General features: G+C 38.2%; 1 protein-coding gene across 1 annotated transcript in view; it reads right to left on the bottom strand.

The window, feature by feature from the left end:
• Positions 1-14928, bottom strand: part of SPHKAP (SPHK1 interactor, AKAP domain containing) — an 82817-nt gene that overhangs the window by 50800 nt on the left and 17089 nt on the right. Inside the window, exons 2-3 of the mRNA XM_063307779.1 lie at positions 14762-14849; positions 4781-4891 (exon numbers count right to left, since the gene is read on the bottom strand). Coding sequence (XP_063163849.1) covers positions 4781-4891; positions 14762-14849 — 199 coding nt within the window. The remainder of the gene's footprint in view (positions 1-4780; positions 4892-14761; positions 14850-14928) is intronic.

Here is a 14928-nt window from a genome sequence, read left to right as displayed (position 1 = left end):
TTGTTGCCGCCTCCTGAACAATGTTGCAAACTTCTGTCCATAGTTCTTCCGGAATCCTATCTACTAAGTTCAGTCCCTTAAATCTATTCTTTACCTCCACTGCATATTCCTTAGGAATATTAGCAAGCTCATATCTACCTGATCTCTGGGTCTTCCCTAATCTCTTTAGTCTGATCCTAAATTGTGCAAGAAGAAGTTCGTGATCTGAACTACAGTCAGCTCTGGGTCTTGTTTTTACCGACTGTATAGATGTCCGCCACCTTTGGCTGCAAAGGATGTAGTCAATCTGATTTCGGTGTTGTCCATCTGGTGAAGTCCATGTATAAAGCCATCTCTTAGGTTGTTGGAAGAGAGTGTTTGTTATGCAGAGTGAGTTGTCTTGGCAAAATTCTATCAGCCTACATCCTGCTTCATTTTGTTCTCCCAGACCATGCTTACCTGTAATTCGAGGTGTCATTTGACTGCCCAACTTAGCATTCCAGTCTCCTGTGATGAAAATAACATCTCTTTTAGGCGTGTTGTCCAGTAGGTGCTGCAGATCCTCATAGAACTGCTCTACTTCAGCTTCTTCAGCATCTGTGGTTGGGGCGTATATTTGGATCACTGTGATGTTAAAGAATACTGTCCTTCATATCATTGGACTGGTTCTGAAATGGTCATGCTCCCTCATCTGCCCACCACTTGCTGACCATTCTAAAACATATGTCCTATGAAGAGAAGCCTCCCTTTGAGATCTTGTAGAGCTACCTGAAGTCTCAAAGGGATGCTTCTTTTCAGCTGAAGCATCAGATGATGTGCCTTTAAAGTGATTGTGCCTTCCACTCAGCTGGTGTTCCAAAGGCTTAACATAGGCAAGCTGTGTTAAAGGACTTCCACTGAAGCAAAGCACAAACTTTATTGCTCCTTCAGGAGAAGTGAAGGTGGTTCTTCTAAGCAGTGCTGCTCCATACAGGCCTTGGTCTTTCTCTTCTGGGAATAAGTGTCACATGGGAGTCAATAGAAATGAGACTTCTACTGGTGAACAACTCAGTGGCCACATCCACATATAATACTGTGCCAAAATTATTTGAATCATGGCTTGCTGAACATGCCATAGTGGACTGGTTGGCACATAATAGCTTCCAAAATTACTGGATACAATTCCCATACTGGCACAAAATTGCAAATTAAAATGTCACAGAAAAGGGGAACCATTGAATAAATAGGGAGTTGTAATATTAATTGCACCAACTTAAAATACTTTAAACTTAAATTAAATGTAAATCAAAACAGATTAAATTTGTTTCTCATCCTTACCTTCCCTTTTTCTTCCCTGCACCATCATGCAAAACAGTGATGCTGGTAAATCCTCAGGATTTTGCCACTAAATGCCTACAGTAGTATCCATAGCACCACAAGATTTTAGCATATTTTGCCAAGATCCCAGGAAAGAAAATAACTTATTCCAAGAACCTATTAACTCAAAAATGTCCTGGTAGATTTATAGGTATATTAGAGGCTGTTCTCCATATCAGTACCTGGCGCTGTCACCCAGAACCTTTTTCTGCATATTTCATAGCTTTAGAAATAATTGTGAATGTTTTCTTGTAATGAAAGCTGACTGCTTTTTAGTTCTGATGTAATTAATTGTCACTTCTGATGAATGCTTAACAAAAATGAGCCAATAAATATTTATGTCATGCTTGCCATCTGCTCCCTTTGGTACCATATGTTAAGAGTTAGCAGGGCACTTCTTGTTTATACCTGAAATCATTCTGGTCACACTGAGATCCTGACCCAAGATAGCACCAAATCATGACACTGCACAGGAAAGACTGTATTAAACTCTTCCTGGGATTCCATTTCTAAGAAGATCATAGAGTGATTGCAAAGATGATACCTACAGATCCACACTGCCGCACTCAGCAACCAACTGGTCTGCTGGACACTACTACTTATGTAGCCTTGCTAAATATCCAGTTATTAGAGTAATACTCAAAGCTGGTCAACCACTAAAATAAAGTTATTTCATTTTATTTCATTTCTAGTGATACTTACACAGGTTTCATATTTTTATTACTCTGGGGATTTTTTTTAAAAAGTGTCAAAATATTTTCTGAGGATAGGTTTATATACTAGGTAGAATTTTTAGAGAGCTTCCAGAAACAATTCTACCATTTAGATACCATGAACTCATTCAGAATGCTCTATGTAAGGTATGATCAATAATATGTGAATAGCATCTTCCAAAGATGCTATTTCAGCTGTTGCAGAGGCATGTCCTTTAGCAAGCACAATGACACCATGCATATGGGCAGTGGAGGTCAACTGTCTTTGCCTTTATAATTCCAATAAAATTGAGTAACAATTCATCCTTAAGCAGGAGCCAGAGTCAAAAGTGAGCAAGGGTAAATGGCCCACCTATATTGGTTCCATCCATTCTAAAGTGTCTAAGAAAGAGAGCAAATAGATAGACCTTCAGCTGCAAAGTGACTGGGGCAAAAACATGATGTGAAAGAACAATAAGTTTGTCTATATTTCTTGCATAAATAAACTTGGGATTTAATTTTAATGGTTTACAACTAATAAAATAAGCTAGTTGACCATGAAGCTCACAGGATGAGTTTTGACCAATCATCATCTTTCATCCCAACCTAGTTCACAGGGTTGTTGTGATAACAAAATAAGGAAGGAAACCCTAGTGTGCTATCTTGAGCTCCCTGAAGAAAAGTGTAATGAATAAATAAAATCAGGAAATTATATACCCATTCCATAATTTATGCTATGTACTATAGCAACAGGTTGGGAAAATCAGATAGGGAAGCTTTACATAAGTTAGCTATCCTGCCTCCCCCTTTCAGGCAGCAAATAATTAACAGACAGGCATAAAGCAGATGGACTGGTACTGTGATCAAATAGCAGCAACGGACATGTGCAAAGCTGAAGCGGAGAGAACATTTATCTTGGAAGTCTTCCTTATTATTAACTGTCATTAGGACCATATGAATCTGATCATTTAAAACAAAGCATTAGCCTTGTGTTTATAAAACCATGGAGATACCATTAACTCCTACAGAAACTCTGAGAAACTATCCTGAAGAAATAGCCACGGCTTTCTTATTGCTATAACACTAATCTCCTAAGGCTATCCTTTCTTTTTCCTTGGTGGAATATAATTAAGGTGTTTCAAAATTGAACTCTAAGCAGCAGATTAGCACTAAAAATATCTCTTGACTAATAATAACTTAGAGGGACGCGGTGGCGCTGCGGGTTAAACCGCTGAGCTGTCGATCGGAAGGTCGGCGGTTCGAAACCGCGCGGCGGGGTGAGCTCCCGTTGCTCGTCCCAGCTCCTGCTCACCTAGCAGTTCGAAAACATGCAAAATGTGAGTAGATCAATAGGTACCGCTTCGGCGGGAAGGTAACGGCGTTCCGAGTCGTCATGCTGGCCACATGACCCGGAAGTGTCTATGACAACGCCGGCTCCAAGGCTTAGAAACGGAGATGAGCACCGCCCCCTAGAGTCGGACACGACTGGACTTTACGTCAAGGGAAACCTTTACCTTTACTAATAATAACTTAGGTTTCAGAGGGAGGGAAAGGATATAACCAAAAGATGCAAGGTATATGAAAAAAAAAAGCCTAAATCATGACCAGAATGACTAGAGATTATGGGAACTGTAATCCCATACATGTGAAATTTTTCAGACTGAGGATGGCTGTTGTAAAATAATTGTAATTATTATTGATGGTGATTGAGAGCTATTTTAAGAACAGAATTAAGAAAAATGTAATGTTTCAGTTTTGTTTCACTCTGTTCCTTAATTAAAATAGACTTCAAAAGGTATTTATAAAATTGCTTAGCAATCTTCTAAACCGCCCCCCTACCCCAAGTCCAGGCTGATCTCTTTTTGTGTCGCGGTGGCGCTGCGGGTTAAACCGCTGAGCTGTCGATCGGCAGGTCGGCGGTTTGAAACCGCACGGCGGGGTGAGCTCCCGTTGCTCGTCCCAGCTCCTGCTCACCTAGCAGTTCGAAAACATGCAAATGTGAGTAGATCAATAGGTACCACTTCGGCGGGAAGGTAACGGCGTTCCGAGTCGTCATGCTGGCCACATGACCCGGAAGTGTCTATGACAACGCCGGCTCCAAGGCTTAGAAACGGAGATGAGCACCGCCCCCTAGAGTCGGACTCGACTGGACTTTACGTCAAGGGAAACCTTTACCTTTACCTTTACCTTTACCTTTGTGTTTTAAGGGCCCTCTTTGTTTCTTTCGACAAGCAGTTCCATCAACCATTAAATATTCCTCTTAGTCACACCCTTCATACGTAGTAACCAGAACCTTTCCTGGTGGTTTTGGTTAAGTCTATACCTTTCTTTTTCTCTCTTCTCCTGTCCCCACCCCAATAGAACCCATGCCTCATTTCTATGAACATAAACTAAAATATTAAATTAAAAGATGGCCATTTGTCCTATCTTCTTTGGTATGCATAGGTGTTTTTTTTTTCCCATGAATCTCCTTTTCTCCCTCTCCTAACTGGGGGAAAAAAATGGAGAACTGTCAGATCTATTCTCATGGGAGCCAATTCCAACAACAAAAATCATAAATATGTGATAGAATAAATTACTTTCAGTTCAGTTCAGTTCAATTCAGTTCAGTTCGGTAATAGATTGGATTTTGCCACTAGGCATTACTTTTCCCTAACTGACTACTATGCAGTTTCATTGTGACAAATGCTGTTTTGCAGCTATGACTGTACATATCCTCCTCTACAAAGGTTTAGATTTCCCAAAGGACTTACTGAGCTGCAGTTCTTTTCTAACTTGTCCTCCATGATGCCAATTTGACATGGTGTCCTCTGATTCTGGAGCCAATAGTCTGTTGATTCTAGCAGGCTGTTACTGCAAAGGACCTGTTGAAAGAGAAAAATTTCTTAGTCCTTCTTAAAATGAAATCATGAGCCTGAATACAGCATTATTGCATTGGTTATCTACAAGAGGTTCTCAAAGTAATTTTATTTTCACCATGCAATGTAAAGGTGTTACAGCAAATCAACTGCAGTAAATTTTAAAAATCAGTTAAACAAATCATGATTTAGTACAGGGGAGGTCAATGGGTGGGATGCACATGGCACCCCAGCATCCTGAAATACTACTAAATTTTGGCTGCAAAATGGCTACATTTCAACAGTGGCATTTTACCCTGTTTTTTGTGGTTTGGAGGCAGCCTTAAAGATGACATTTTTTTTTTAACAAGCCTCCCACTCCATTCCCATCCCATCCCACGAACCGAAAATGAGGCCAAAAAATGTGCCATACCACTCCTGATAAGATCACAACATCACCAAAAAGCTTCTTGTAGTCCTCCTGGTCAGGATTGCAATCATCAGGCTCTTGAATTTTACTCACCTCTGATTTAGTGTTATCTCAACCCAGACGTAGTAAGTAGAAATATGGAGAATCTAAAAATCTTAGGAATATTGCTCGTTGTAAAGCCAAGGAGGCCAACTGATAGTATAAATATAACAAGGTCACCTTTGACTTGTCAGCCAGGAGAGCCTAAGACCTGATTTCTGTATCTTGGAAACTGTGGTTTATTTAATTTTGTTCATTGATTAAACCATAATTTACTGACCTTGTACAATATGCTAAACCATAAAACATGGTTTACGTACTATAACACCTGGGGACATAGAATTCACAAGGTCAATACTGAACCAACTATATTAAAGCAAAGCAAACTGTAGACTCTTAAAGGACATTAAAATGCAAGAAGAGGTAGTTCATGCCAGGTGAAGAGCTCTTCAGGTAGATGAGAGGTTCACAAAATCTACCGTAGAAATACTAAGAGACATATAATCTGAACATATAATGTAGTTGGGTACATGTGCTGATTATGATTTATTAAGCCAAGGGCCATGGCTTATTAAGCTAAGAACAACTTTATAATTGTATACTGCTGTCTCACCCATCTGTCTTCTCTCATACACATTGATAACTGTACTGTGGTTACTGTATCTACAGTTTACATCCATGCAGGGGAAACTGTAATTTATTATGGTTTATTCCTTTATGCTAGAATGGAATATCACCATCCTCATTTCATACTGTAATCTGGAGTTAAGGTTGAATCACTCATTTCAATTTAAATGCAATGAAACTCTAGATTAAAGTAATCCAAGTATAAGCTGCGAAACTAAAGGGTTTAATAATTAATTTATGGCTTAATGAAAGCATCGTCAATTATCTGGCCTGGATTAGAAATAAAATCTCTTTCCCAACTTCTTTATCACAGTCTTGGAGGATGCCCCAGCTTGTCTTTAATCGTAGCCAATGAAGAACATTCTTCTGTTCTTAAACTCCAAACTCTCTTTCTACCTTGACATTCTTAGTATTGTAGTCTGCATGCTTCTGAAGGGCTGGTGGTTGATGAACAATGCCTTAAAGCAAAACCTTTCCCAATAATTGGAATGCCACTAAATAATCTTTTAAAAATGCAGCCTAACATATTACTTGCCTTTCGACTAAAGAGTCGTTACCATTTTTCTTAAGAATGGTTTCACCTCCTTTCATTGAGAGGGCTTGTTTTTCAAATGCTGTTGCTAATTCAAAATTATAAATAGTCACACTACACATGTTTGCAAATAAAATATTGTAATAAAATGTGTTTATGATTCTAAATGCTGAGCAGGGAAGTTCCCTGCAGCCCCCCATTTCAACAGGATGCAAATTATCATGACTGAAACTATGCATCAGTCATCCATTAAAGCTACTAGAAAGTTGGAGAAAAATTCTGATGAAAAATGAACTATAACTGATAGTTCTATAACAATAACTATACCCTGATGAAAAATGAACTATTCATGTAAGGCATACAGACTAAACCACAAGATGCCAATTCTTTCCCTTTAGGGGCTGTGCTAGTTAATGTGCCACAACTTTTAAAAACACATTTAAAGCCCCTACATAAATCCCAGGTAACACAGTACAATACTATTTGGGCTATTACTATATATTTGGGCTGCAAAACTTCAGATTATTACTGGGTAGCAGTAAAGAGATCTTAAAACCTCTAATTTTGTGGAAAAGTCAGAGTGTATGTTCCAGCTTTTCACTGACTGTTATGGCCAGTGTCTTTGCAGGAATAGGGCCTTTCAAAAAAATCCAGCAGTGGATATAAAATCTCTAAAGCATGAGGTATTGCTCCCAGGTCTAGCCTGCAGAAATCTGGATGACCACGAGGAAAGAGATATTGAGAAATCTTTCCTATGGTAGGCCCTAGTTCAGTGTTTCTCAACCTTGGCAACTTTACGATGTATGGACTTCAACTCCCAAGATTCTGGGAGTTGAAGTCCACACTTCTTAAAAGTTGTCAAGGTTGAGAAACACTGCCCTAATTTATTCAGAACTCATCTCATGGTGATGGATGAGCTCGTATTATTAAAATATACTTTTATCTGATAAATTATGATACAGAATTTTAAAAAAAAAGAAAATGAAAAGTGAACACAGAATTAACACAGAGACATGGAAATAAGTTCATCTGGATTTAGTCTAAATCTGCAGGTACAAAATTGCAGCTAGGGAGATTTCTTTTCACTTTGTGCGACATTTTTTTAAAGATGCTTCATAATCTTCATAATATAACAGTACCAATAATTTTTAAAATATAATTCATCATAATATACTAATAATTGGGACAAAATATCTTGTTCAATTTTATACTATAAGAATGGGGTGGTAAAGCAGCCACATTCATGATGTTTAGGATTATAAAGCTTTAAAAAAAGTACTAAGAAAAAAAGTCAAAAGTGAGTCAAGCCATTTTTTCTTAATATTCGTAAAATCTTCTAGCCTATCTGATGTAATTTTAGTTTCTTAAATAAAAGGGCTTCCTCTAAAATTCTTCCCCACAGAGGTATGGCAGGGCTGAAGCTTTGGATCTGAAAAGAACAGCTTTTGAGAAGCTTTGAATTGGAAGGATCTTAAATCCTTGAAGGCCCCTCTATAATGTCAAACAGCCAAACATTCACAAGTCTGGAAGGGAAGGGGGAGATAAGGCTTGAAAACCACTATGCCAGTGTAGTGTAGTGGTTAGGGCATTAGACTATGACCAGGAAGACCGGGGTTCGTTCATTTAACCTTAGCCATAGAAACTTATTGGGCCAATAAGTTTGCTGTTGTAGGGATGAATTGAAGAGAGATCCCATGACTTGAGCTTTTGAGAAAAGTGGGATATAAATCTAACAAGGAACAGAACAGGATGTAAAAGAAGGAAACACTGCTCTTCCTACACTTCCACTCCACCAAAACATCCTTGCAGGGTGCTGTGTATGTTCTCTGGGCAAATCATGAATAAATTAATTTGAACTGCCAGCTTGTTTAGATGGTATACTGAAGGACTATATCTTGGATATGTACCACAGTTTTGTTTTTGAGTACATGACTACACAATCCCATCCTGTTCGGAAAGGTCTCAGGTAATAAAGGATTTTTTAAAACAAGCCATGTGTGGTAGAGCAATTCTTTTGGAATACAAAAATTCACATAAGATATTTTTTTTTTGAGACCAAATAGTTTAATTCTTTCCTAGTCAAACAACTTTAAGCACTGCAACATTCGAATTAAACCATCAAAAGCTTGAGCTGTTTTGATTCAAACTAGTTTATCCTCTAAGGAGTATTGGCTTTCAGTTTTCTCGCCCCACATTGTGATTTTTAAAATTACAGAAGAGAAAGAAAATATGCAGAACAATCATTAGACTTGTGCAACTATTCAGTGCTCAGAATCAGTTCAGACTGGAATTGAGAATTAGTTGATTGAAACCTGACTGAATTGATTTGGATCAGTCTGGACTCTTTCTGTGTACACGAATGTGCATTTTAATGGTTCAAATTGAATCCAGTTCAGACTGAACCAACTGGTGTGTCTGATTCCCACATCTCTAGTAATCATAGAATCATTGGATTGGAAAGGACCTTGGAGGTCTTCTAGTCCAACTCCCTGTCTAAGGCAGGAATCCTCATACCATCTCAAACAAATGGTTGTTCAATCTTTTCTTGAAAACCTCCAGCAATGGAGTACCCACCACTTTGGGAAGCAAACTGTTCCACTGCTTGATAGTTCTCACTGTCAGGAAATTCCTTCTTATTTCCAGGTTGGATCTCCCTCTGATGACCTTCCACCCATTGCTTCTTGTTCTACCTTCAGGTGCTATGGAGGATAAATCGACACCATCTTCCCTGTGGCAGCTCTTCAAGTATTTGAAGACTGCTATCATGTCTCCCCTCAGTCTTTTCTTTGTTAAGCTATACATACCTAGTTCCTTTAGCCGTTCTTTGTAGGATTTAGCCTCCAGACCCCTTATCATCTTTGTTGTTCTTCTCCACACTCTTTCTAGGGCCTCAGCATCTTTTTTTGTATTGTGGTGACCAGAACTGGACACAGTATTCCAGTTCTACCTCACTAGTGCAGTATAGAGTGGCATTATCACTTCCTGTGATCTTGATACAATCCCTCTGTTGATGCAGCCCAGGAATGCTTTGGCTTTTTTGGCAGGTGCAGCACACTGCCAACTCATTTTTAAGTGGTGGTCCACCAGGACACCTAGATCCGTCTCATAGGCACTACTGTTGAGCCAGGTGCTGCCTCTCTTGTACTCATGCACCTGGTTTTTCCTACGTGTAGAACCTTACATTTCTCACCACTGAACTTCATTTTGTTGGATAGGGCCCAATGCTCAAGTCTGTCAAGATCCTTCTGAATCTTGAGTCTATCTCCCAAAGTGTTAGCAATTCCCCCCAGCTTTGTGTCATCTGCAAATTTGATGAGCACCCCTTCAATCCCCTCATCTAGGTAATTCATGAAGATGTTGAAGAGCACTGGGCCCAAGACAGAACCTCGAGGTACCCTACTGCATACTTCCCTCCATGTAGATGTAGTTCCATTAAGGTCCACATGCTGAGTGCGGTTGGTCAGCCAACTGTGAATCCATCTGGTAATGGTACTGTCTATCCCATATTATTCTATCTTACCAAGAAATAGGCTGTGGTCTACATTATGAAATGCCTTACTGAAATCTAAATATACTATATCCACAGCATTTCCTTGGTCCACTAATTTAGTCACTTTATCAAAGGCAATAAGATTTGTTCGGCATGACCTGTTCTTAACAAACCCATGCTGGCTTCCAGTAATCACATTGTTCATTTCTAGGTGCTCACAAACCTGCTGCTTGATTACCTTTTCCAGGATTTTCCCAGGTATTGAGGTCAAGCTGATTGGTCTGTAGTTTCCTGGATCCACTTTCCCCCCTTTTTAAAGATTCTCTAACCAATTCCTTACCTATTTTAATCTTATTAACTATAATTAGTTGGTTGTATTTTAATTTAGTTTACATGCAAATTAGAGTTAAATCATGTTTATTATTTCACTGGGCCCATCCTCTTCACTGTTTTGGCCCTGGCTACTCTGTGATGTGGCCCTTGATCCCCAAAACACTGCAAGGATGTCTTGAACTAAAAAAAATCTGTGATTAACATCCCATTTTCTTCAGCCTCTCAGCAAACCTACAAGTAGATATAAGTCATACTCCACAGATACAAAAATGAAACTTCACAATTTTTCTTCAGCTAAAAAAAATAAAATAAAAATGAATGGCTTAATTCTAATTGACATTGTTTAAAAAGAAAATTTCATATAGACTAATCTGTCCCTATTAAGGCCTGTATTGCCAGTTGTAAATCAGAGAACTGAAACACTGTCTAACAGTGCACAGACTATAAATTCAGAACAACCACATCATTCTTTAAGATAGTTAAGTGACTAATATAGTTAATGTGTAATTGGATACATCCCTATAGAGGTTCTCTTCACACATGAGATAACAGCTTATTCTTGCCTGATCATCTTAATTGCAGTGCTTAATTACAGCTCATCAAAAAGAGATGGCAAAGAACATGCAAAACAAGATGAGACTTCGGGGGCTCATTCCATGCATTTTCTAAAATGGAGTCAGTGAAATAATATTTGGCATGTTACATGCTATCAGTTTCTGTTCATGTCAGGAATAACTGAACAAAACTAAAGCAGACTGAAGGGAATGCTTAAGTTATTCTCTGATTGTGCCAGCCCACTGCAAACAACAAACCTACATTTAAAAAATCAATTACATTAACATAATGTGTGGGATCAGGAGATGGACTGCAATGGCTTATGAGCAGGTCTTAGTGATGTTTTCCATTTCAACTCATCTTATAATAACAACTATTATTTGAGCTTATTGTCAATATGGAAGTGAATCATACTTTGGTGGAACAGAATATGCCTTAAAGATTGCACAGACAGTAAAAAAATCTGCAGTAAAAACTTAGGCCAGGTGTTGGGAATCTTTTGCTTGTTAGCCCTCAGTTTAACACTGTTGTTTAGGAAAATTATATGTATGTAATAATTGCCTATTTAGACATACATAAGTACTGTAGGTCTAGGACCTGGGACCTGGAAATCACCAGCTGGATTTCACCTTGAAAAGACTTTCCAGTCACTTCTAAAACTGACTGCCAAATCAGTCTCTGTGTAAAGGTAGCACATTATCATTTAATCTTTGCAGGCTAGTTCAGTACTATGATGCATTTAGATTTGGATTGGAATATTCCATCCAAAAATTGCATTTATCATCAGAATTGGAAACTGCTTCAGGCTTATTTACAAGAGTTTAATTTGACTGATGTCTAGCATAAACTTCATTCTCACACCAGGAACTGTATATATTTTCTTATACTCATAGAATGTTCCAGATTACTGTAGATTATTTCTTCATTTCTCCTTCACTACAGTACTGGAATGGATTTTAGACTCTTCTATTTATCTTATTGTCATATCTGATCATACATTAAAGCTTCAGTTTAAAAAATGTCAATTTAGGCTACGAAGCTGCATTTTAATACCTCCCTGTTATAAGATGATGGCTTCTTAAGTTATAATAGACAACTAACTTTACGATTTTTTGAACTTATTTGTGATTCGCCCACTATACAGACTGTATGGGATACTTAACAGACCTGTATGTAAGATTATGTAATTGCTTATGCCTCCAGAAGGAAGGAAGAAAATAATCTTTTGTTTCAACAGCTGGAAAATTTGGTCAAAGTGTACTTGCTGGAATATGCGAAAAATCCTATGGAAAAGGCTTATAATGCATTTATTTTAACCAAGTTACAATTGAGCGATTCTTACTCTGGTAAGATTGAATTCTCACTGAGTAGATTAAAGTAAAAATATTGGAAGTCAGGTGAAAGAGCTGGTAAATTGTTGGCACATCATTTGAAGCAAGAAAATAAACAGAGCTTAATTTTTGAAGTAAATACTGCATATGGGCAGACCCTCTTAGATTCAGAAGCCATTAAATCAGTTTTTTTTTCTTTTTTATAAATAAACTGGATGTGCAGAGGGATCAATATGATGCTGATCAATACCATAAAAGATTCTTGCTACATTTTAATTTCTGGTCCTCTGAATGATCATACAGAAAGAGGCATGTGTGTCCATTACTAAGCCGCACCAGTATAAACATGATGGCATGTGCATTGTGACATCATCATGCGAATGTCACAATTATATACTTGTATGACATCTGCCAAAGTACGTAAGTTGTGTTATTTGCTGATGGCATCATGACACATGTATTGCTATTTGCCTCTTTTGCCCCTGGAGATACCAATGGAAGGAGATGGAAAGGTTAAAATCTCTCCTCTGTGAAATTATATTAGGATGATGCAACTGATTTGTATCAGAGATGGATCACAAGGATAATATTGATCCACTAGGAAAAGAGGTGATTGAACTGCTATCCCAAACCAAGGATAACTGCTCATTTGTAGTATTATTTTGAAGTATAAACATTCATTTGCTTAAAAGCTTGAGGGGTTTTTCTTATAAAAATAATATAATAAACAATAAAGTCAGTTAATTAACTGAACTGAAACCAATAGAACAATAATACAGCCAACAGGAAGATTTTCCATAGAATATAGAGTTAGAGTAGACCATCTGGTGTCCTGGACCAATGCCCATCAGTCCCATGAGATTTGATTAATGGCGAAATAATATGAAGGACCCCAGTTTTCTACTCCTAATATTTCTTCCTTCCAAAGAGAAAAGTCAGTGGATAAAGGAGATTCTCTTAGTAATCTCCCCGATGAGATAGCAATGGTCCCTGTGCCATTAGAACAATGGTAGAAATGCAAAACAGGACCATGGCAGAGGAGAAATGATTATGCCAGTCCTGTACCTGATACAGTTTATTTCCCAGTGACCAACCACATAAATATAGGAATCCCACAAATATGGACAAGAGAGTGCTAGTCCTCCACCACTGTTGCTCCCAACTGGTACTGAATGTATGCAGCCTGTGATTCTGGATACAGCACAGCCATTAAATTCTAACAGCTATTGATAACCCAAACTCCCTTAAATTTGTCCAGTCCCCTTTTAACTTTGTTTAAACAGGGGCCATCATATCTGTTGGCTTCAACTGTGCATTGTGTAAGTAAGTGTAGTTCTCCTCTCTGTCACTGCCATTGGATTGCTCTGCCTAATGTATTACAATTAGAATCATAGAATCATAAAATTATAGAATAATAGCATTGGAAGGAACCTCGGAGGTCTTCTGGTCCAAACCCCTGCCCAGTGCGGGAATCCTCATACCATTCTGGACAAATGGCTATCCAGAAAGATTGGAACATCAGAAAGCAGCTCATAGCCTCTCAAAGTCTGGGTAAGCAAATATTCTAAATTGTGATAGTAGATGGTAACAGAGTTCTGATCCTTAAAGTGAACTGCATGAATCATATTTAAATTCATTGTAAACTCACTTAGCTATTAGCTGTTACGAAATGACAAAGGAATTCAGCCACACATCTCTAGGGCATAGAGCAGCAGTACACATTGTTTTTCAGGACTGAGAAGCTATGTTCCAGAAAATAGGAAGAGCCAATCCCATGACCTATAAGTTAATTTAAATTTAATTAAAATATCTGTAGCTCAGGGTTGAACTGTGGAGTCCTTGCTGCTCTCTGAGCCTTGTTGTTTTCTTGCAGACATTTCATTGCCAGACTAGGCAACATCTTCAGTGCAAAAACACTTTTTCGCACTGAAGATGTTGCCTAGTGTGGCAGTGAAACATCTTCAAGAAAACAACAAGGCTCAGAGAGCAGCAAGGACTCCACAGTTCAACCCTGAGCTACAGATATTCTCTTTGATTAATTAAAATAAGAAATAACACATGTTTCTTCTTTTAAAGTTTGGCAGTGACTCCTGGATGGATGAACCCTGTGGACCACACCTTTCTGGGCTGCATTGGGGTCTTGGAGTTTCATTTTGGACAGTTCTAGTTTAGTGGTTCCAGGACCAGATAACATTCAAAACTCATTTCTTAATATTATATTTGGATCCAACTCCTTCTGTCCTTCCTTATTTCATTCCAGAAATTCTAGTACTGTGAGATTTGTACCCATTGTCCCAAGCACTGTTGTGTCTGAGTGGCTCGTTGTTATAAGCCATTATTTCTATAGGCTACGAAGTATCATAAAATAAGGTTTGTCCATAAAAACTGAACAAATTTGTTTTTAGAATATGTAACCATTTTTCAGCATATGGTTGGTCAACTGAATGTATCCAGATATTAATATGTTTTCCTCATTTAGTTGTTTGCTTAGTGTGCACTTCAAATACTATTGAAATAATAGGTAAACAGCATGGCTGAGCTGCTGACTAAAACGATTTACCTTCTTACAAGCTGTGACCGAACTTCCGACACTATTATCTGTGCCACTGTGGTGTGAGACTTCATACATCAGGGGACATTCAAAGTTGCTGAAGAGAGAAGAAGGAAAGAAATTCAGTGACACTGACACAAATAAATCAAACATGGTTTCATGGTCCTTCTTACCTC

This window comes from Candoia aspera, chromosome 6 (assembly GCF_035149785.1).
Source record: "Candoia aspera isolate rCanAsp1 chromosome 6, rCanAsp1.hap2, whole genome shotgun sequence".
Lineage (NCBI taxonomy): Eukaryota > Metazoa > Chordata > Lepidosauria > Squamata > Boidae > Candoia > Candoia aspera.
The sequence above is the reverse complement of the archived record's forward strand: the minus strand, read 5'-3'. Positions and strand labels throughout refer to the sequence as shown.